At 53.6% G+C, this 21744-nt stretch overlaps 1 protein-coding gene across 2 annotated transcripts in view; it reads left to right on the forward strand.

Annotated features, from left to right (window-relative positions):
• The first annotated feature begins 700 nt into the window (after positions 1-700).
• Positions 701-21744, forward strand: part of Plod1 (procollagen-lysine,2-oxoglutarate 5-dioxygenase 1) — a 31156-nt gene continuing 10112 nt past the window's right edge. The window contains exons 1-13 of one of the 2 annotated variants that reach the window (XM_042695700.1): positions 701-846; positions 2805-2852; positions 8553-8644; positions 9842-9972; positions 10362-10525; positions 12403-12515; positions 13809-13872; positions 15538-15635; positions 15947-16048; positions 16580-16711; positions 18281-18402; positions 21044-21148; positions 21550-21675. In XM_042695700.1, coding sequence (XP_042551634.1) covers positions 771-846; positions 2805-2852; positions 8553-8644; positions 9842-9972; positions 10362-10525; positions 12403-12515; positions 13809-13872; positions 15538-15635; positions 15947-16048; positions 16580-16711; positions 18281-18402; positions 21044-21148; positions 21550-21675 — 1373 coding nt within the window. In that variant the 5' untranslated portion in view covers positions 701-770. The remainder of the gene's footprint in view (positions 847-2804; positions 2853-8552; positions 8645-9841; positions 9973-10361; positions 10526-12402; positions 12516-13808; positions 13873-15537; positions 15636-15946; positions 16049-16579; positions 16712-18280; positions 18403-21043; positions 21149-21549; positions 21676-21744) is intronic. The other variant, XM_042695701.1, reaches the window with a different exon arrangement.

Below are 21744 nucleotides of genomic sequence, written 5' to 3' on the forward strand. Positions count from 1 at the left end.
TACCACCTATAGAGCGAGCAAATCTCATAAAGAAAAGGATCCCAAGATTCCCAGAGATGGCACTGCTTCTAAAACTAGCTGGTTCTGTGTCGTTGTTCAACTAGAGAACACTGTGAAAAATTAAGAAAAGATTACCCAGAAAGATCATCTATACCACATAAATTATGTGTATGGACGGGTAGCATAAGGATGTACTACCCAGCTTTCCTATGCATGTGCAATGCTTTGGAAATCCCGGCGTTTCTAGCCCTGTCTCTAGTGCACACTTCACACGGGAGGAATCTACTTTGAGCTCAATGCCAGCGGCCCACCCTGGGATCCTAGTTACTTGGGAGGCTGAGGTCTGAGGCTCGCGGTTCCAAAAGAGGAAAGAAAGCACGCGAGACTCTGATCTCCCATGAAACACCGGAGTGGGGCTGTGGCTCAAGTGGTGGAGCGCCAGCCCGGAGCGAGGACGCCCAGGGACAGCGCCCAGGCCCTGAGTTCAAGCCCCAGGACCCGCACGAAAAAGAAAAAAGAAAAGAAGATGAAAGAGAGAAAGAAAAAAGGAAGAGGGAGGGGGGCGGGCCGGGGCGGGACGCCGGCGCCGCCCTCCTGGGGAGGCGGCCGCAGGAAAACCCAGCCCCGGGGCGGCGGGCGGGGACGCGGGGCGCCGCCCCCGGGGCGGGTCCGGTGCGTGGCAGCGGCCGCCCGCCCAGTCGCGAAGTTTCCAGTCCCGGAGCTGCGCGGCGCAGGCGGATCGCGCGGGCCGCCCGTGTCCGGACCCGGCCATGCGGGCTCCGCTGCTCCTGGCCCCGCTGGGCTGGCTGCTCCTGGTCCACGCCAAGGACGGCGCCAAGCCCGAGGGTGAGGGGCGCGCGGGGGGCGCACGGAGCGGGGGCCGGGTGCATGGAGCCGGGGGCGCACGGAGCGGGGGCCGGGGGGGAGCGCGGAGGGCGCACGGAGCGGGATCCGGGGCGGAGGGGGCGCGGGGGGCGCACGGAGCGGGATCCGGGGCGGAGGGGGCGCGGGGGGCGCACGGAGCGGGGGTCGGGGGGGGAGCGCGGAGGGCGCACGGAGCGGGATCCGGGGCGGAGGGGGGCGCGGGGGGCGCACGGAGCCGAGGGCGCACGGAGCGGGATCCGGGGCGGAGGGGGGCGCGGGGGGCGCACGGAGCGGGGGCCGGGGCGCGGGGGGCGCACGGAGCGGGCCCCGGGGGCGCGCGGGAGGCGGGGGGCACAGAGCGGGGGCCCGGGGCGCGCGGGGCTGGCGTGAGGGGGGAGCAGAGGGCCGAGTCCTAGGGCTCCGTACCAGGGCGGAGGCGGAGGTGGGTCGGGGCAGGAAGGCAGGGGAGGGGGGGGACGGGGGAGGGGCTGTGCTCCCCTCACTGCGTCCCCTTCACTTCCCCTCCTGGGGTCCCACGTGCGGGTGGCGGGCTGCGGTGGGTGACAGCTCAAGGCCCCACTCAGCCCAGCCAGGCACTCACCATCATCCGATTGCCATCCTTTTCCGCTTGGCCGACTGAGGCTCCGTGGTCAATTCATTTACCCAACGTCACCCAGGTTCTGGGCCTTGGAACAGAGTTCAACGCCTCCCCCCCCCCCCCCCCCCCCCCCAGCCCCAGCTCAGAGCCACTAGTTCTCATGGTTTTGAAAGGCTGTGTGATTGAGGGGAGTGGACGGGGGAAGCACGGCTTACCTTGGTGGAAAAGTTCCAAGTTCCATCCAGTCCTCAGTACCCTGGGCAGCTCTCTGCCAGGCCCTTCTCTGCTTCTCACTGGAGGAAACTGAGGCCCAGCCAGAGGAACTGATTGATTGTCCATCCCTGGTTGGAGATAGTCTGAGGTGGGCTGGACTCCTGGTCTCGTTCTGTCCTGCTTCTCCATGTGTTTTTTGAGCTCCCACGCGTGGCCCACCACCCACAGTGGGTGCTCCTGTCTCCCCAGCCTTGCCCTCCCCCTCCCCTACAGGCCACCCCCACAGCAGCTGGCCAGGCACTGGAAAGCCCCAGGGGAGGGCAAGGTGGACATCACAGTGAAGCAGAGCCAGACTGGCCGCCACAGTCTCTGAGGATGTCTGTTGCCTTCAGCCCACCCTCCTGGGAGAACCTGGGAGCCAGTGGGGCTTGGGGAACCTGGAATAGAACCAGGTCCTGTGGTCCTTGGGGTAGGAGGGCTGGAAGCAGTGTTTCTTGGATTCCTCCTTTGTGACAGACTGTATTCAGGGCCACTCGCCTGCTAGCATTACTCAATCTCCACAAGACCTGGTGTCCTTGCTGGTGCCAGAGGCCCACGCCTGTAATCCTAGCTACTCAGGAAACTGAGATCTAAGGATCGTGGTGCGAAGCCAGTCTGGGCAAGGAAGTCTGTCAGCCTCTCATCTCCACTAAAGTACTGAAAAAGCCAGAAGTGGAGGTGTGACTCAAACAATAGAGCATTAGCCTTGAGCAAAAGAAGTTCAGGAACAGCGCCCAGGCTCTGAGTTAAAACCCCCAGGACCAGCATGAAATGAAAAGAGGTGCTGTAGCTGCAGAGATCTTCTGAGGGTGCCAGGGGTGAAGCCAGGCTTCCGGAGCCCAGCTCAGAGCCGTGCCCATAGGAGATAGGACCCTTTTCTCTCTTAGACCCAGTGTTTGGACTGCATGGTAGCTAGGCAGTAAGACAGATCAAAGAAATCTGTGGAAATGCATGGATCCCAGGGGCCAGCAGCCAGGCTGGGTATGTCACTGGCCGGGAGCCCAGAGCCCTATAATATACCTTGTTTTTCCTCCCTTGGGGCCTGGCTTCCTTCCCCTGCTTCTGCTGATGTGGGTCCCCTCCACCCCAGACCAACCCAGGAGAGAAACCGCAGCTGCCCATGATGAAACCCAGACAGGTGAGTCAGAGATGGATGAAACCGGGAGAGGCTTCAGGAGCTCTGTCGCCAGCGGTGACAGCAGAAGGGCAGCTGGTGCCGAGGTTGGATGGAGGCTGGACTCAGGAGGATGCTGAGGTAGCTGGGGTGAACTCCTCATAGGCAAGAAGTAGGGTGTTAATGGCAGGCCATTATTTCAAGTTGAGGGGTGTGTGTGTGTGTGTGTGTGAGAGAGAGAGAGAGAGAGAGAAAGAGAGAGATGCAATGCTGGAATCAAACCTTAGGTATGTTAATAACTCAGGTAATTCCACTCCACCAAGCTATATCCCCATCCTCATTTTGTCTGTCTGTCTATCTGTCTCACACACACTCTACTGGGAATTAAATCCAAGGCTTTGTACTTGCTAGGCAAGCAGACTACCAATTGAGCCTTTATTTATTTATTAAAATTTTTTTCCCTCTGGCAGGTTAATTGAAGATAAGAATTTCACACGTGTGTGTGTGTGTGTGTGTGTGTGTGTGTGTGTGTGTGTGTATTTTTTTCCCTCCAGGTTGGGTTTGAACCTTTTTTTTTTTGTCATAGGACTTGAACTCAGGGCCTGGGCTCTGTCCCTGAGCTCTTTTCCTCAAGGCTAGCGCTCTACCACTTTCATTCACAGCGCCACTTGCGGTTTTCTGGTAGTTAATTGGAGATGAAGAGTCTCATGGACTTTCCTGCCCAGGCTGGCTTTGAACTGCAATCCTTAGGTCTCAGCCTCCTGAGTAGTCAGGATTATGTCTTCAAACCTTAGTATTTTATATATATATATATATACATATATATATATATAGTGAAAATATTGTACAGAGGGGTTACAATTACATGAGCAAGATAATGAGTACATTTCTTATCAAGCATTGTAGTCTCCTCCTTTGTTTCCCCTTCCCATCCCATCCCCCCCCCCCCCCAAACCTTAATCTTAAGAGTTCATTCTTCTAACTAGTTAGGATTTACAGGCAGGAGTCACTGATACCTGGCTTAATTTTGTTTCTGAGAGTGTCAGTAACTTTGCTTGGGCTGTCTTGGAGCTCACAGTCTTCTCGACTTTGCTTGAGTAGCTGTGTTTACAGGCATACGCTACTGTAGACACCTGGCCCCAATTAGACTCACCAGGCTCACTTTGTAGATGGGAAGGCTGAGGCCCTGAATGGTTGCACACCTTCCTCTGCCGTTGCTGGCTGGAGTAAAGTCATTTACCCTCAGCTCATTCCTGCTCGGTCCCACCTCTGCCTGGAGGACTTATGTTTGAAAATACTGCTTGGAGAAGCATCTGAGTTGTATTTATTTTGTGTGTATGTGTCCAGCCTCTCACCTGAACGTCCATGGACTTGGCACACGGACAGCCTTCACTTTTCAGGGGCTCCCAAAAGGCTCCTCACCCCAGTACAAATCTAGTCTGAGAGCTTCCAGGGAACATTGTGGCTTTGTCCTGTCCTGGAGGAGCCTCCAGACCCAATGTGGGAGATGAAGAAAAGCATTCAAAATGCTGAGCACCTGTGGTACACATCTGTAATCGCAGCTACTCAAGGAGGCTGAGATCTGAGGATCGGGGTTTGAAGCCAGCCAGGGCAGGAAAGTCCAATTAACCACCAAAAAGCCAGAAAGAGAACAGTAGCTCAAGTGGTAGAGTGTGAATGCTTGAGCAAAAAAGCTCAGAGACGGGATGGGAAGGGGCTCAGTGGTAGAGCGCTTGCCTTGCATGCAGGAGGCCCTGGGTTTGATTCCTCAGCACCACATAACTAGAAAAAGCTGGAAGTGGCGCTGTAGCTCAAGTGGTAGAGTGCTAGCCTTGAGCTAAAGAGCTGAGGCCCAGAGTTCAGGCCCCCAAACCAGCAAAAAAAGGAAGAATAAAACCTCAGGGACAGCGCCCAGGCACTGAGTTCAAAGTTCTAGAACTGGCACCCCCCCCCAAAAAAAAAAGAGTCTGGAGGAAGATGCTGTTATGATTCCCAGAGTACAGATGAGGAAACTGAGGCACAAGGGGCTTTATACCCTGTCCTGACATCTCCTTTATTACCATTGACCCTGCCCCAGGGGGTTATCCATTTGGGGAAGTCATTGCAGAACTTGGGGCAGCAGGTGGAGAGGTTTGAGTTCTCTGGGTCTAGGCCCAGGATGGCCCTGGCCTGGAGCCCAGGTGTCTGGCAGAACAGACAGAAAGCAGGTGGGCGGGCCCTGGTGCTGTGAAGCCAAATCTTCCACCTTGAGGCCCTGCTGGCTGGCCAGAGCTCTGTTGGGACTGACAGGAGACTGGGACAAGCCTTCCCAAGTGACTGGAAGGGGGTACCCATCCTGGGGAGACCTGGAAAAGCCCCAGAAGTAGTGCATTCCATCCTTGGCCTGCATCTGGCATTCTGGGATGTTGGCATTCACTCGCTCAGGAAGCTGTGAGGTTGGAGTTTAGACACATGAAAGACCGGCCAGGAAGATCTGCGACCTTAGGCAGGCACTTAGTGGGTCAGTGACTCGGTTTCTCCACCTATAGAAGGAGGACAAAAGGCAGATACCAGTGGCCAAGCCTGTAGTCCTAACTATTCAGGAGGGAGAGATTGCAGGTTGAAGCTAGCCCAGGCAAGAAAAGCCGCAAAATGCTGGACTGTAGGACATGGCTCAAGTGGTAGAGTGCTACCCAAGCAGGTAGGAGACCCTGAGTTCAAATGCTGATACTGGCACAAAGAAGGGGAAAGGGATAAAAGTTCACTGCCCTCCTAGGGCTTAAATGTAGTGATGAAGCCAGACACCTTACACTTATACTTGTAATCCTAGCTACTCAGGAGGCTGAGGATCTGAGGGTCACAGTTCAGAGCCAGCCTGGGCAGACAAATCTGCAACTTTTTTCTTTCTTGTGCCAGTCCTGAGGCTTAAACTTGGCCGAGTATTATCTGTTAGCTTTTTTTGCTCAGGGCTGGTGGCTCCCAGGTCCATATCCAGATTTTTGGTGGTAAATTGGAGATAGGAATCTCACTTTCTTTCTTGCCAGGCTGGTTTGGAGCCTCAGATCTCAGTCCCCTGAGTAGCTGGAATTATAGATGTGCGCCACCAGCACCCAGCACGTGCTGGCAGGTTTGAAACCCACTAGACTGCATCGCAGGCAAGAGAGTCAGCCATTGTATGGCCCAAGGAACCCAAGATTTGTTAGGGTCCTGACAGAGTAGAGAGAGGGGAAGAGATCGAGGAGAGGAAGCACTGAGTGTGGGAGTATGCTCGGCCACGGGTCTCTCTTCCGGCCCAGTTAGATGGCTTCCCGAGACAGATGGAGGTCGTGTCCCTTTCAGCAGGTAGCCTAGCCACTGTCAGGTTATCAGAGGACTTTGGGGCCTGGCTGCCTGTGTGCAAATCCTGGTGTTGCAACTTCTTTTCTTTTATTTTTTTGTTTGTTTTTTTGGGTCCGGTCGTGGGGCCTGAACTCTGGGCCTGGGCACTATCCCTCAGCTCTTCAGCTCAAGGCTAGCGCTCTACCACCTGAGCCACAGCGCCACTTCCGGCTTTTTTTCTTTTTGCTTATGTGGTGCTGAGGAATCAAACCCAGGGCCTCAGGCATGCAAGGCAAGCATGCTACCACTGAGCCTCCTTCCCAGCCCTTGCAACTTCTTTTCTCATGACAAACTTAGACGTCCTCACTGATTCTGGCTGCTGTTGAGCTTGTGGATGTGTGTGTGTGGATGTGTGTGTGTGTGTGTGTGTGTGTGAAGTTCTTGGAGCAACCTGTGACATGCAGAACGCAATTCACTATAAGGGAATTGTGTACATTATCGCTGCTGTTTCTTGAAAGCAGGAATGGAGCCTGAGACTCACAAGTCCCTTTGTTTTCCCCCCCTCCCCTGCCACCTGGCTGGCATACACACACACACCCATGCTGGCTTTTTCCACCCATGAAATATGATACCCTTCCTGTCCCCAGCAGCTCCCTTTTGGCCAGAGGGCCTCAGAGCTGGTGGCTGGGGTTCTCCTACTTTTAGGGGGAGTCCCTCCCAGATGTGAACAGCCCTCTTCTTCTCTGGACCAGGGTGGGGGGGTTAGGAGAGGAGGGTTTTCTTTTCTCCACTTGCCTATGGTATCCAATCCCTCCTCCTCCCTCCCCGGCCCCCTGCCTAGGTCGTGAGCCAGCACTGGTGCTGCCAATCCCTTCTGGGCTGCCTGGCGCCAGCCCCCTGCTCTGAGGTGGGCCAACCACTGTCCAGCCTCAGCCAGCTCTGGCTAGCTGGTCCCCTTTGTTCTTCTAGCAGGGGCTCTTGAGGTCCTGGGATGGAGGAAGGGAGGGCCTTACCTGTCTGTCACTGGCCTGGCTGTTTGCTGGGTCTGTTCTGGAGCAGTGGGGGACGGGGCCCTGGGCTCTGAGGGAACTGAAACTCCTGTATCCGAGTGCTGCTGCCCCTGCTGCTGCCCCAGAAGCCAGGGGGTTGGTGGCAGGGAAGGACTGTCATTATTAATGGCCTTGGGTTCTGGAGAAAGGTTAGACAAAAGGGACACAGAAGGAGCCATGGCAGGAGAGGAGGCCCCAGTGACAAGGAGGAAGAGCAGAAAGAAGGAAGAAAGTATGGCACCTAGCGTAATGGCCTTGAGTAGCAGAGAAGGAAGACACTGACTGGCTCTTAGCGCATGCTGAGTGTGGACTTTCACAACTCATCTCATTTAACTAGTCCACTAGCCTGGGAGATGGTACTTCACTATCCCTACTTCACAAGGGGGAAACTGAGTCTCAGGGAGGCTAGGGACTTACCCACATTCACACAGCTGATAGGAAGCAGAGCTGCAATTGGAAACAAGTAAGGCCGGCTCCAGACTTCCCACATCTCGGACTTCATAGCTCCCACAGCTTTTTCTGGGGAATTTTTCTAGAAGGTTCTGTCATAGAAAGGAAGCTACACTTCACAGCATGAGAGATATCCTAGCTGCTGCCTTGTTAACTCGTGATCTAAGAACCATGGTTCAAAGCCCCAGACTGGGCAGAAAAGGGTGGGACTTTATTTTCTAATTAACCAGTGAAAAACCAGAAGTAGAGCTGTGGCTCAAGTGATAGTGTGGCAGCTTTGAGCAAAAAAGTCATGGGAAAGTCCCAGTACTGACATGCACATAGCCCCTCCCACTCTGCCTCAAGTAGCAACAGCTGATCTGGCCAAAAGATCAGGAGTAGACTGATGAAAGGATTTCAAGTCAGTGTCAGCCTAAAACATTCTATTTGGAAATCTAGGGCCATACTAGACTTGTGAGAAAGATTGTTGGAGTAGATTAGCGATGTCTACTCTGGGTATAGAAATGGAGGTACTGAAGTGGATTAGTAATGTCTTCTCTGGGTATAGACATGGAGAATATTGACCTCTGAGCTTGTATTTGCTGTCTGACATTGCCCAGAGAATTCCTGATGGTCAGAATTTAGAGAAAAATCTTTCTGTCCACCCCATGCAAAGCCTGAGCCCCCAAAACCTAAAGACTCAGCTCCACAGGGCTGGGTGCAGAACACCTCTCCTGTGGGTGCTGATTGACGTGTCAATTACCAAGTGGAAGAACCCCCCGCACGAGCATATGGGGAGACTTGGGTGATGACCCAGTGTGGTCATTAACCTGAGAAATCTCCAAACATAACCGGTCCTGCCAGGATTTGATAGGTCACCACACAGAAGATCCCTCTTACTTTCTCCCCTACCCTCATTTCTGTCTTTCTTGCCCTTCTCTGTCCACAGATAACCTTTTAGTTCTCACCGTGGCTACCAAGGAGACGGAGGGGTTTCGTCGCTTCAAGCGCTCGGCCCAGTTCTTTAACTACAAGATCCAGGTAAGCGGCTTCCCAGACAGGCAGAGACTGAGAAGTGTGGACGGTACCTGGAAGCTATTTTCCTCTCTTTGTACACATCTCCTGAGACAGAACTAGTAGGCCACGGGGAAGTTTCTGGAAGTCTGACAAGGGGAACATGAGTCAGGACAAGGAAGGACCAGGAATGAGCAAGTCCTAAGAGGAGACCACGTGTAGCCAGGCTCTAGTGGCTCACACTTGTAATCCTAGCGACTCAGGAGGATGAGATCTGAGGATCGTGGTTTGAAGTCTGTGAGACTTTTACTTCCAATAAAATACCAAAAAAGCCAAAAGTGGTCTGGAGACCTTCCTTGTAAAGGAACATTCTCAGTCCACTGGGGGTTGGGGAGACAGGGGCTGCCATCTTCCATGTGCAGGCCACAGGGCTTAGAGACATTCCTCCACTTAGCTCTCCTGGTGAGTGTTTAGCACAGGGATAGAGTGGTGGGTCCAGAAGGAAAGCATATTAGTTCACAGGAAGTGGGTGCTTAAAAAGCAGAAGGTTGCTTCAGGCATAGCTGGATCCAGGGTTTCAAGCCATAAAGTCGGGGCTCAGACTTTGTATCTCTAGGAATTCTGCTTGTTTTCCTTTACAGGCATGCTCTGTCTACATTGTGGACAGATGATCACCAGCCACAGACTATCTTCATAGAACAGGATAGCCTTCCAGTCGTGGGCCTTGAACTCTGGGCCTGGGCGCTGTCCCTCAGCTCTTCAGCTGAAGGCCAGCGCTCTACCACTTGAGCCACAGTTGCCACTTCCATTTTTCTGGTGGTTTATTGGAGATAAGAGTCTCACGGCCTTTCTTGCCCGGGCTGGCTTTGAACCTCCGTCCTCAGATCTCAGCCTCCTGAGTAGCTAGGATTACGGGTGTGAGCCACCTGCTCATATATTTTAAAAGACTAGTCCCAGGGACAACTTTGATAGATTGTGGTTGGGTCACATACTGAGACCTAGCTGTGGGCGGGACAGGAAGGATTGGGCATTCTGATTGGCCAGGTTTGGTCACATGACAGCTTCAAGAGGCAGGCCAGCTTTGAACAGTGTAGGATCTTTGGTTTACCTGCAGAGGTGGGTCAGAGATGCGGGAGAATCAGAAGCAAAGATGTCCACTGTCTAGGTGGGGAGTGGAAAAGCATTTCTTTATCAGAAGCTGACATTAAGGGCCTATGTCTCCAGGCACTGGGCTTGGGGGAGGACTGGAATGTGGAGAAAACGTCAGCAGGTGGTGGGCAGAAGGTTCGGCTGCTGAAGAAAGCTCTGGAGAAACTTGCAGACAAGAAGGACCTGGTCATTCTCTTCACAGACAGGTCGGTGGCCTGGGTTTTTGTTGTTGTTGTTCATTTTGTTTTGGTGCCAATCCTGGAGCTTGAACTCGGGGCCTAGGTGCTGTCCCTAAGCTTTTTTTTCCTCAAGGCTGATGCTCTACCACTTTTGCCATGCCTAAAATCCAGCATTTTGCTAGTTGGCTTTGAACCACCATCCTCAGATCTCAGCCTTCTGAGTAGCTAGGATTATCAGCACCTGACACAAGCCGTGTGCTGAGTGTAACCAAGGCACAGTCAATGGCGACCATCTCTCTGACTGGGGTTAGGAGAATGTAGCAGACCTGAGTGGATTCATTTCATAGATGGTGGCCTGGGCTGTTGTGGGGAACGCTCGCATCAGTCTGTCTGTCTTCTCCCTGTTCTGGCTACAGCTATGATGTGGTCTTTGCTTCGGGGCCTCGGGAGCTCCTGAAAAAGTTCCGGCAGGCCAAGAGCCAGGTGGTGTTCTCTGCTGAGGAACTCATCTACCCAGACCGTAGGCTGGAGGTCAAGTACCCGGTGGCCCCTGATGGCAAGAGGTTCCTGGGCTCTGGAGGTGAGAGGTCAGGCACAGAGCACGAGGCCCAGCAGGGGGCCGCTTTGGGAAAGCCCCCCCCCCCCCCCCCAAACCTGGTACTGCACAGATCTCCAATGCACATCCCCACCCTGCACTACCGCTGGGGAGTCCAGGTCACCTTTCAGTGGCTGCCGGCAGGAGTGGAGTCACCTGTCTCTTGCTTTGTCCTCCCCCACCTTCTGTCCACTGTGGATCACATTCCTGCTTCCAAAAGATCCCTACATCTTCAGAAAGATTGCAGGCGTCTCCCCTGTGCTCTGTACCCACCACCCACCAGGCCTCAAACTCTCCTGACTCCTGGTACTTTCTAGTTGTCTGCCTTCTTCTCCCTCCTTCCCCCTCCTTACCCCCTCCTTCCCCCTCCTTCCCCCTCCTTCCCCCTCCTTCCCCCTCCTTCCCCCTCCTCCCTCCTTGTCCCTCCTCCCTTCTCCCTTCCCCCTTCCTCCGTTCCCCTTCTTTTCCATTCTTCTCCTATTCCTTCTCCATTCTTCTTCCTCTCCTTCTGCCTTTTCCTCCTTCTGCTTCCGCCTTCTTTCTTCTTTTCTTTTTTTTTGTGCCAATGTGGGACTTGAACTCTGGGCCTGGGCGCTGTCCCTCAGCTCTTCAGCTCAAGGCCAGCACTCTACCACTTAAGCCACAGCACCACTTCTGGTTTTCTGGTGGTTTATTGGAGATAAGAGTCTCACAAACTTTGGGGCTAGGAAGGTGGCTCAGTGGTAGAGCGCTTGCCTTGCATACATGAGGCCCTGGGTTTGATTCCTCAGCACCACATAAGCAAAAAGAAAAAAAAGCCGGAAGTGGTGCTGTGGCTCAAGTGGTAGAGCGCTAGCCATGAGCTGAAGAGCTGAGGGACAGCGCCCAGGCCCAGAGTTCAGGCCCCACGACTGGACCCCCCCCCCCCAAAAAAAAAAAAAAAAAAAGTCTCACAAACTTTCCTGCCCAGGATGGCTTTGAATCATGATCCTCAGATCCCAGCCTCCTGAGTAGCATGAGCCCCTGGCACCTGGCTAGAATGTTAACCTTGAGTACAGAGAGGTTCAGGGACAGTGCCTCGGCCCTGAGTTCAAACTCTAGTACAGGCAAAAAAAAAAAGCTCACATATTTGTCTGCCCAGTCTGGCTTTCAACCTCCATCCTCAGATCTCAGCCTCTTGATAAGCTAGGATTCCAAGCCTGTGAGCCACCAGTGTCTGGCACTTTGTACTTATATTCTGATTACCCTGCCAGCCTCTGTCCGCAGCCTCTTCCAATTCTCTGTCTGGCAGCCGAGGAAGCTCTGAAAGGATGCAGGTCCCCACGGAGCACTCTGGTTTCCCACTGGATGGAGGGTTTCGCACAGGGTCTGCCCCTTCAGAGCACGGCCCTGCCCTGCAAGCCACCTGTCTTACTGGCCCAGAGTTAGCACTGTCCACATGGGCTGCTTTGCCTCTGGCCTTTGTCATATTCAGGGGTCAGGTGTCCTGTTTCTTTTCTTTGTCTCTCAGCTTATATGCTAGCCAGGGAGCCTGGGTGGACTTTGCCCATTTTCTAATGCAGAATTCCCCAGAACACACTGTGGTTTGAGTTTGGCCTCTACCTGCCTGGGCTGCATTTCTCTGAACATTGTCTACAGGGTGCTTCAAGCCTGAACCCTACCAATCCCATGTGTTCTCTAGGGGGCTCCTGGTTTAATCCATTATGTACCACCTCTGTGGTTCTTAGCACCCAATGGGTACAGCTTTGTATCAGCTGATGGCCTTGACCAGCATGACTTGAGAGGAAGCAGGATCTGTAGGTGAAGAAAGGCGTGGGGAAGGGGGAGGGAGGAGGTCCCAGCTTAGAGGCTTAGCATTCTGTCACTGTGTTTCCACTCCCCAGGCTTCATTGGTTATGCCCCTAACCTCAGCAAAATGGTGGCTGAATGGGATGGCCAGGACAGTGACAGTGACCAGCTCTTCTATACCAAGATCTTCTTGGACCCAGAGAAGAGGGTAAGAGGAAGTGGGCTGAGGAGAGGATTATGGGAAATCCTAGCCCTGGATCCCACTGGCCAGGCTGCACGGGGGACATTTCCCTGGGCTTGCGGGTTGCTTTTTTAATCTATTTAGGCTGTTGTAAAAATTTGCTGTACACCAGGAGGCTTCATGAACAAGACATCCATTGATCATAGTTTTTGTTTTGTTTTTATGTCCATACTGGGCTTAAACTTAGGCCTCAAACTCTTGCTTGGCTTTTTTACTCAAGGCTATACTCCACCCCTTGGGCCACATCTCTACTTTTGGCTTTTTGGTAGTTCATTGGAGCTACTCAGGAGGCTGAGATCTGAGAATCACAGTTCAAAGCCAGACTGGGCAGGAAAAGTCCATGAGACTTTTTTTTTTTTGGTTCGGTCGTGGAGCCTGAACTCTGGGCCTGGGCGCTGTCCCTCAGCTCTTCAGCTCAAGACTAGCACTCTACCACTTGAGCCACAGCTCCACTTCTGGCTTTTTTCTTTTTGCTTATGTGGTGCTGAGGAATCGAACCCAGGGCCTCATGCATGCAAGGCAAGCGCTCTACCACTGAGCCACCTTCCCAGCCCAGAGACTTTTTTTTGTCGGTTGTGGGGCTTGAACTCTGGGCCTGGGCATTGTCCCTCAGCTCTTCAGCTCAAGGCTAGTGTGCTGCCACTTGAACCATAGCTTTACTTCCGGTTTTCTAGTGGTTTATTGGAGATAAGAGTCTCATGGCCTTTCCTGCCCAGGTTGGCTTTGAACTATGATCCTCAGATCTCAGCCTCCTTAGTAGCTAGGATTACAGGCATGAGCCACCGGTACCGGGCTCATGAACTCTTATTGCCAAGTAACTACCAAAAAGCTATAAGGAGTTATGGTTCAAGTGGTAGAATACCAGCCTTGAGCAAAAAAGCTCAGGGACAGTGCCTAGGCCCTCAGTTCAAATCCCAGGACCAGCAGATGTACACACACATGCACATACACACAACTTAGTATGTGTGTCATAAGTTGCTTGGCCTTAGATAAGGTACTTCATGAGTGTGTGTGCATGGTGTTATTGTGGTTATTAACGCACTGCTTCCTTAGCTTTCTTCTGGTCCTGCAATTTCCTAGCTCTCTGTGGATGTTACCTCTAGACCCGTAGATCCTGTGGCCTTGGTGACTGGCTGGCCTTCTCAGGGCTCCAGGCTGCCCTGATATAACAAGGCGGAACATGGGGACAGACTCCCCACACTGCGGGTGCTGGGCCCAGCAGGCCCATCCCTGCTGCAGCCTGGTGCCCTTGTTCTACAGGAGCAGATCAATATCACCCTGGACCACCGCTGCCGGATCTTCCAGAACCTGGACGGGGCCTTGGGTAAGCAGCCACTTGCAGAAGTTCCCATGGCTGGTAGGAGGGGGCGGGGCCTGAGATAGACCATGGGAGGGGTGGGGCTATATAGAAGGAAGCCGGGCCTGAGTGGGCTGTAGGAGGAGACAGAGTCTGAGTTGTACCATTGGAAAAGGGTGTTCCAACAGGGCCTGAGCAGGACAGGAAACTGGGGAAGGATCTTCCCTGGGCCTTCTGCTGGGAGACTTGTCAACCTCTTGCCCATCTGTGTCCATCTGGGAAGGTAGGCGGGGAAGAGCTGTGTGGTGCCCACAGTAGACACCAGATCCTGGCCCTGTCCCAATGCCATGTTGGTACAGATGGGCCCCTCCGTCTTCTTCAGCCCTCTCGTCTTCTGATGAAGGATTCCTGGGCTGATGATGGGGACAGAGGCAGGGAGGAGTTGGTAGGTGACCTGTGATCAAGAGTGGCCACTTGCCTTGAGGCCACAAAGGCCCTGGAGCTGAGCCTTGTGTCCATGCCTCTTTGCTCTATTTCTGGGTGACCCAGAGCATGTCACCTGCCTCCCAGGTAGGTTGGTCGTGGGGCTTGAACTCTAGGCCTGGGTGTAGTCCCTGAGCTCTTCAGCTCAAGGCTAGCACTTTACCACATGAGCACAGTACCATTCCCAGCCTTTTCTGTGTATGTGGTGCTGAGGAATCGAACCCAGGGCCTCAGGCATGCAAGGCAAGCACTCTACCACTCAGCTACCTTCCCAGCCCCATCATTGGTGGTTTTTATGGGCTCTTTCAGGATCTGGTGAAGTGTTGGCTTCTCTCCCAGCAAAATGCAGAAACTTCCTTTCCCTTCTTGCCTGGGGTTTCTGGGGTTCATGGGCCTTGCTGGAGAAGCGGGGTCACTAGAGGTCCTTGCATAGGGAGTTCTCTCCAGGAAGAGCCCCCTCCCAGCAGCCATGCCATTAGTTTCCTACTGTCTTTTCTCCTTTTTCTTTTTCTTTTTTGGTTGTCAGGTCTAGGGCTTGAACTCAGGGCCTGAGCACTGTTCTTTAGCTTTTTCATTCTTTACCACTTGAGCGATAGCTCTACTTTTGGCTTTTTGGTGGTCAATTGGAGATAAGACTCTTACAGACTTCTCTGCTTGTGCTGGCTTAGGAATAGGATCCTCAGATCTACCTTCCTTGCTAAGATTACAGGCATGAACTGCTGTTCCCTGCTTCCCTACCTTTTTTCTTTTCTTTTTCTTTCTTTTTTTAGTTTTGTTGATTGTGGGGCTTGAACTCAGGGCCTGGGCGCCATCCCTGAGTCCCTTTGTGCTCAAGGCTAGCACTCTATCCCTTAAGCCACAGCACCACTTCTTTTTTGTGAGTGGTTAATTGGAGTTAAGAGTCTCACTGGGAATTTTCTGCCTGGGCTGATCTTGAACCACAATCCTCAGTTCTCAGCCTCCTGAGTAGCAAGGCCTACAGGCGTGAACCACCGGTGTCTAGCTCCTACCTGTTTTCTTATATACGGGACTGGTGGGGAGCATGAGCGAGCCAGGGAGGTCCCACTGGGGCGCTTCCCTGCCCAGGTGGGGAAACTGAGGCTCAGAGGGGGTCAAGTAACCTTGCCTCAGGCCATGGCCTGCTTGCAGCCTGTCAGCCCTAGGCTTGCATCCCTGGCTGACTCTGGGCCGGGCTTTCTTGACCCTCAGATGAAGTGGTACTCAAGTTTGAAATGGGCCACGTGAGAGCACGGAACCTGGCCTACGACACTCTCCCAGTCCTGATCCATGGCAACGGGCCCACCAAGGTAGGGAGACAACGCTGGACACTTGGAGCAGGCACAGCTATCTCCTAGGGGTAGAACTTTTCCCCTCTACCTGCTGGGTGGGAAGGTCTGAGTGTGCTACCCACCAGAAACTAGGGGAGATGGGCTGGTGTTTGGGAGTAGGCGGGGCTAGGCCTGCTCCTGTCCAACCTAGGTGATGTGGGCTGGTAGCTAGGAGTGGGTGGGGCTGGGCCTGCTTCTGTCCAATCCAGGTGGAGGTGGGAGTGGCTCCTGTCCAATCTAGGTGGCTGGGAGTGGGCGGAGCCAGCTCCTAACCCTGTGTCTTCTGACAGCTACAGCTGAACTACCTGGGCAACTACATCCCACGCTTCTGGACCTTCGAGACAGGCTGCACCGTGTGTGAGGAGGGTCTGCGCAGCCTCAGGGGCATTGGGGTGAGGCTGCCCACCCAGGGGTCCTTTGGGACCAGTCCTTAGAGGTGGGAGAGGAGGATGGGTGGTTCTGAATAGACTATCTCTGACGGGAGAAAAAGAAGTCACCATCCTGTCAAGGATCCCATCTCCTTTGTTCTCCCTTCACGTGCCTCCTCCTGGAAGCCCTCCTAGATTCTCCAGGCTCCAGCCTCCTTCCACAGGCCTGTTTAGGTTTCTTCCCTCTGGATCCTACAGCTCCTGCGGCCCCGCCCCATGCCAGGACCTTCATCCTCCCTAGCCCATCTTGAGTACCACAGGAGGCTCCCCCAATAGAATGCCACCCGCCACCCCCTCTGAGCCCCAGATTCCACCGCTCCCTCCACTCTGCCCTGCCAGCCCCCCCTCTGCCCACCTGCGCAGAGCTTGGCACTCCAGGGCCCAGGCTCTCTGGTCCTGCTGAGGCCCCTGGATTCTGGTTGCGGCTCAGGGCTCAGCAGTGCCGTGGTTGGATCCTGCTGAGCTCGGGTCCCCTGCCCTCCCGCCCCCACACAGGATGAAGCCCTGCCTGTGGTCCTGGTCGGTGTGTTCATTGAGCAGCCCACGCCGTTCCTGTCCCTGTTTTTCCAGCGGCTCCTGCGACTCCACTACCCTCAGAAACAGATGCGGCTTTTCATTCACAACCACGTGAGTAGCGGGTGCTCTGGGGCATCCCGGGTGGCTTGGCTTAAGAGCTCAGCCCCATGAGGTAGCCTGAGACCCCTGAGGGTCCAGCTGAAAGACATTTGCTTGGGCCATGTGGAGTGGTGGGCTGAATCTTCCAATCAATAGGTCGATTCTGGAGCCAGACTGGTGTGGCTTGGATCTCAGCACTGCTGCTTCTAGTGGCTGTGTGACCACGGGCAGGGACCTAACCATCTCTGTGCTTCCTTTTCTTCATTGATAAAATAGGGGTAATCACCAGGTGTGGTGGTACACCCCTGACTTCCCATCCCAGCACTGGGGAGGCTGAGGCAGGAGGATCAAGAGGGTTTTTTGTTTTGTTTTGTTGGTTGTGGGGCTTGAACTCAGGGCCTAAGCACTGTCCCTGAGTGCTTTTGCTCAAAGCTAGTGCTCTACCACTTCGAGTCACAGTGCCACTTCTGGTTTTTTAGTGGTTAATTGAAGATGAGTTTCACAGACTTTCCTGCCCAGGCTGGCTTCAAATTGTGATCCTCAGATCTCAACCTCTTTAGTAGCTAGGATTACAGGCCTGAGCCACCAGCGCCCAGCGAGGAGACTCTTTATCTTCAATTAACCACCAAAAAGCCAGAAGTAGAGCTGTGGCTCAAGTGATAGAGTGCTATTCTTCAGTGGAAAAATCTAAGGGACAGTGTCTAGGCCCTGAGCTCAAGTTCCAGTATTGGCACACAAAAATACTTTGTTCCCAATTGGCAATAATGGCACTTTGGACAAACTTAATTGGCTATAATACTGACATTGTGCAAAGCTAGGATCAAGAGTTTGAGGCCAGCTTGGCATGGTGGCTCATGCCTGAAATTCTAGCTACTCAGGAGGCTGAGATCTGAGGATCGCCGTTCAAAGCCAGCGTGGACAGGAAAGGCTGAGAGACTCTTATCTCCAATAAACCACTCAGGAAACTAGGAGTGGTGCTATGGCTCAAGTGGTAGAGCGCTCGTCTTGAGCTGAAGAGCTGAGGGACAGCGCCCAAGCCCAGACCAACAACAACAACAAAAAATTTGAGGCCAATGGGACATCTGTGGTTTACACTTATCCCAACTGCTCAGGAGGCTGAGATCTGAGAACTGAAGTTTAAAGCCAGCCTGGGCAGGAAAGTCGATGAGACTTTTATCTTCAGTTAACCAGAAAAAAAGCTAGAAGTAGAGCTGTGGCTCAAGTAGTAAAGCACTACCCTTCAGTGAAAAAGCTAAGAGACTTTGAGTTCAAGCCCTAGGGCTTGCATGTGTACGCACACACATACACACTGGAATCACTCCCAGACCTCTAGGGTCAACAATCTCTGGGTGTGGGGCTTGCAGAGTTAGGGGTAGCAGGGGCTCTGAGAGGCCTGTGGGTCTGGGTCTGGTCCAAGGATGGCCAGGAAAGGACACTGACTGAACATTGGACCCAGCCTAGGCAGAGGTCTAGAACATACCAGAGGTGAAGAGGACAGCCAGGCTGCGATCCATGGGTGGGTGGGCTCCATGCCCTGGTCCTCCCCTTCATCTTCCCCCTCCATATCCTCCTCCCTCTCAGGAGAAGCACCACAGGGCCCAGGTGGAGCAGTTCCTGGCAGAGCATGGGGGCGAGTACCAGTCTGTGAAACTGGTGGGTCCCGAGGTGCGGATGGCAAACGCAGACGCCAGGAACATGGGCGCGTGAGTCAGAGATGGGGTTCCTTTGGCTGGTGGTGGTAGGGCGTTTGACCATGGTGGGCAGAGGACAGGAATGCACAAGGCCCTGCGGTCTCCTCCGGGCACATTCTGGCCCCTGTCTGGGCCTCACAGTTCCCAACTGCCAACTGGGGGGAAGTAGTCTCTCCCCCACAAACTCAGGACTACAGGGCAGGCTGAGCAGTGGCATTTGAACTCAAGAAGCAAATGAAGAAGACATACCAGCACCCATGGCTAACACCTGTAATCCTAGCTATTCAGGAGGCTGAGATCTGAGGATCCCAGTTCAAAGCCAGTCCAAGCAGACACATCTGAGAAACCCTTTGTCTTCAACTAACGGAAACAGGAGCAGAGGTGTGGCTCAAGTGGTAGAGCACCAACCCTGAACAAAAACCAATGAGAACTTGAGAACTTTGGGCTCTGAGTTCAATGCCTAGTACGCACGCACGCACGCACGCACGCACGCACGCACGCAGTAAATTAAGGAAAGAGGAGGGGCTGGAGTAGGTAAAGGCTGATAGAAACAAACTCTGTTTTTTACCTGTATTATTAACAAGCCAGTCAAGAGTGCTAGCCTTGAGCTGAAGAGCTGAGGGACAGCACTCAGGCCCAGAGTTCAGGCCCCACGACCAACAACAACAAAAAAAGCCAGGTGCTGGTGGCACCTATAATCCTAGCTACTTGGGAGGCTGAGATATTAGGAGGCTCAAGGTTTGAGGCCAGCCCAGGAAGAAAAGTTCAAGAGATCCCTTCTCAACCTACAGCTGTGTACACTGATGTGTACTTTTTATTCCTGTGGGAAGCTGAGATTGGGAGAATTGAATTGTGATCCCAGGTAAGCCAGGATAGAAAAGTCTAAGAGACCCATGTTAACATAGGGAACTGGACCCAGTGGCACCATACCTATGATCCTAGCAACACTGAGAAACTTAAAGGAGTTAGATTTTGGCTCATAGGTGTGTCTGAGCTAGGAATAAGATTTTATCCTAAAAATCACCAGAGACAATCAGGGCTGGAGACAGGGTTCTAGTGGTGGATTCAGCCTAGGAGTCATGAATGAGGCCGTGAGTTCAAACTCCATTACCACCAGAAAACAAGAAAAAAAAATTGTTTTTTTGTCTGTTGTGAGACTTGGACTCGGGGCCTGGGCACTATCCCTTGAGCTCTTTTACACAAGGCTAGCATTCTACCACTTTGAGCCACAGTGCCACTTCTGTTTTTCTGGTGGTTCATTGGAGATAAGAGTCTCTTGGACTTTCCTGCCTGGTCTGGCTTTGGTCAGCGATCCTCAGATCTCAGCCTGCTGAGTAGCTAGGATTACAGGTGTGAGCCACCGGTGCCCAGCAGATGCAAATAATGTGTGTTGACTGTCGAATTGTTTTGGGTCCAGACTCAGGGTTGGCAAACTCCTTGTGAAGGATAGGACATAGGTCAGTCTTTGCAGCCCCATGGCCACGCTGTAAGGCAGCTCCACATGAGACAAAGCGAATGAGTTTGGCTGCGATCCAGCAAAACTGTATTTATGGATACTGAAATTGAGTTGCTCAGAGGAAGGCATCCTTTCCATGTGTTCTTTCAATTTCTCCCTCTGTCATTTAAGGATGGAAAGCCATGTTTAGCTGTTTTTAGCTCACTGGCTATACAAAACCAGGCAGAGGGAACATCCTCACCAGGCATCATTTGTTAACCTCTGAACCAAAGGAGCAAAAAGGACAGCTTTTCTATTTGTTTCTTTATTTTTGTTAGCTTGACTTGCTTGTTCTGCCACTTGAGCCATGCTTCCAAGCTTGCTTTTTGCCGGTTATTTTGGAGATGGAGTCTTTTTTTTTTTTTTTTTGGGTCCAGTCGTGGGGCCTGAACTCTGGGCCTGAGTGCTGTCCCTCAGCTCTTCAGCTCAAGGCTAGCACTCTACTACTTGAGCCACAGCGCCACTTCTGGCATTTTTCTTTTTGCTTATGTGGTGCTGAGGACTCGAACCCAGGGCCTCAGGCATGCAAGGCAAGCGCTCTACCACTGAGCCAACTTCCCAGCCCTGGAGATGGAGTCTTGACAGACTTTTCTACCTGGGTTGGTCTCAAACTATGATCCTCCAGATCTCAGTCTCCTGTACAATTAGGTTAACAGGTGTGAGCACACTGGTGCTTGGCTGATATACGTTTTTATTTTTGTATTTATGTTGGCACTGCTTGGGATGGAAACCAAGTCATCTACCAAAATCTATGCCGAAATAACTGGCAAAAAGCCAGGCTGGAAGCATAGCTCAAGTGGCAGAGCGCCAACTGAGCAAGCAAGCCAAGCTAGTTAAAGACTAGCTCCAACTTGGGTACCAGATGTGTGGTTTATTGCTCTGCACTAGTCCCACGCCCTTCCCGCACAGTGTTCTACAGGCCTATGGTGGCCTACGCTCTTCCCGGATCCAGCGTTTGTCATTTGTCTAGCTCTGGGCCTTCATGTTGAGAACAGGAGTTCAGATGTGAGCCTCAGTGTTAGGAGGGACCTCCAACAATTCCCAGTGTGCACTGGGGCTTCACAGGCCTCTCTGCAGCTGCTCCACTGGTGTGTCATGAAGCCTAACCATGGGGACCCATGTGGGCAGAGGCTGACCTCAGGGACTCTTTCTTCACAGAGACCTCTGCCGCCAGGACCTGGCCTGCACCTACTACTTCAGCGTGGATGCCGACGTGGCCCTGACAGAGGCAGACAGCCTGAGGCTGCTGATTGAGCAGAACAAGTAAGCAGGGCCACCCCCCCACCCCCCCCCCACCCCCCCCCACCCCCCCGCTGATGGAACAAATAGGCCAGCTCCATCCCCACGCCTACTGGGAGAGGTCTGGGCAGGGCAGGGGGCAGGCTGCAGCAGCCCCTGTTTCTATCTCCTCCATCTGGGCCTCTCTCAGGACTTCTGGGCTGTGGGATCCTCACCCTGACAATAAGGGCTGATCATGAATGGCCACACCTCCGCCCCGCCCCCTGCACGGGAGGGAGGAAGAGGCTGATGGTCAAGCTCCCTCCAGGCCAGCCCTCCCCCCTCCAAGCGAGGTGCAGAGACCCCTGCAGAAGGGCGGCCGGGCCCCTGGCCCTCCCCATCGCCAGCTCCGTGTCCGGTTCCTCTGAGCAGCTCCCTTTCTTCAGGAATGTCATCGCCCCACTCTTAACCCGCCATGGGAGACTCTGGTCCAACTTCTGGGGGGCACTGAGTGCGGACGGCTACTATGCTCGCTCTGAGGACTACGTGGACATCGTGCAGGGCCGAAGAGTGTGAGTACCCCTGGCATGGGGGCTGCCCCTCCTCTCCAGTGGGGCCTCCCTCCCCAACCTGTCCTGCTC

The sequence above is a fragment of the Dipodomys spectabilis genome, unplaced genomic scaffold (assembly GCF_019054845.1).
Source record: "Dipodomys spectabilis isolate Male_0828 unplaced genomic scaffold, ASM1905484v1 ptg000188l, whole genome shotgun sequence".
NCBI lineage: Eukaryota > Metazoa > Chordata > Mammalia > Rodentia > Heteromyidae > Dipodomys > Dipodomys spectabilis.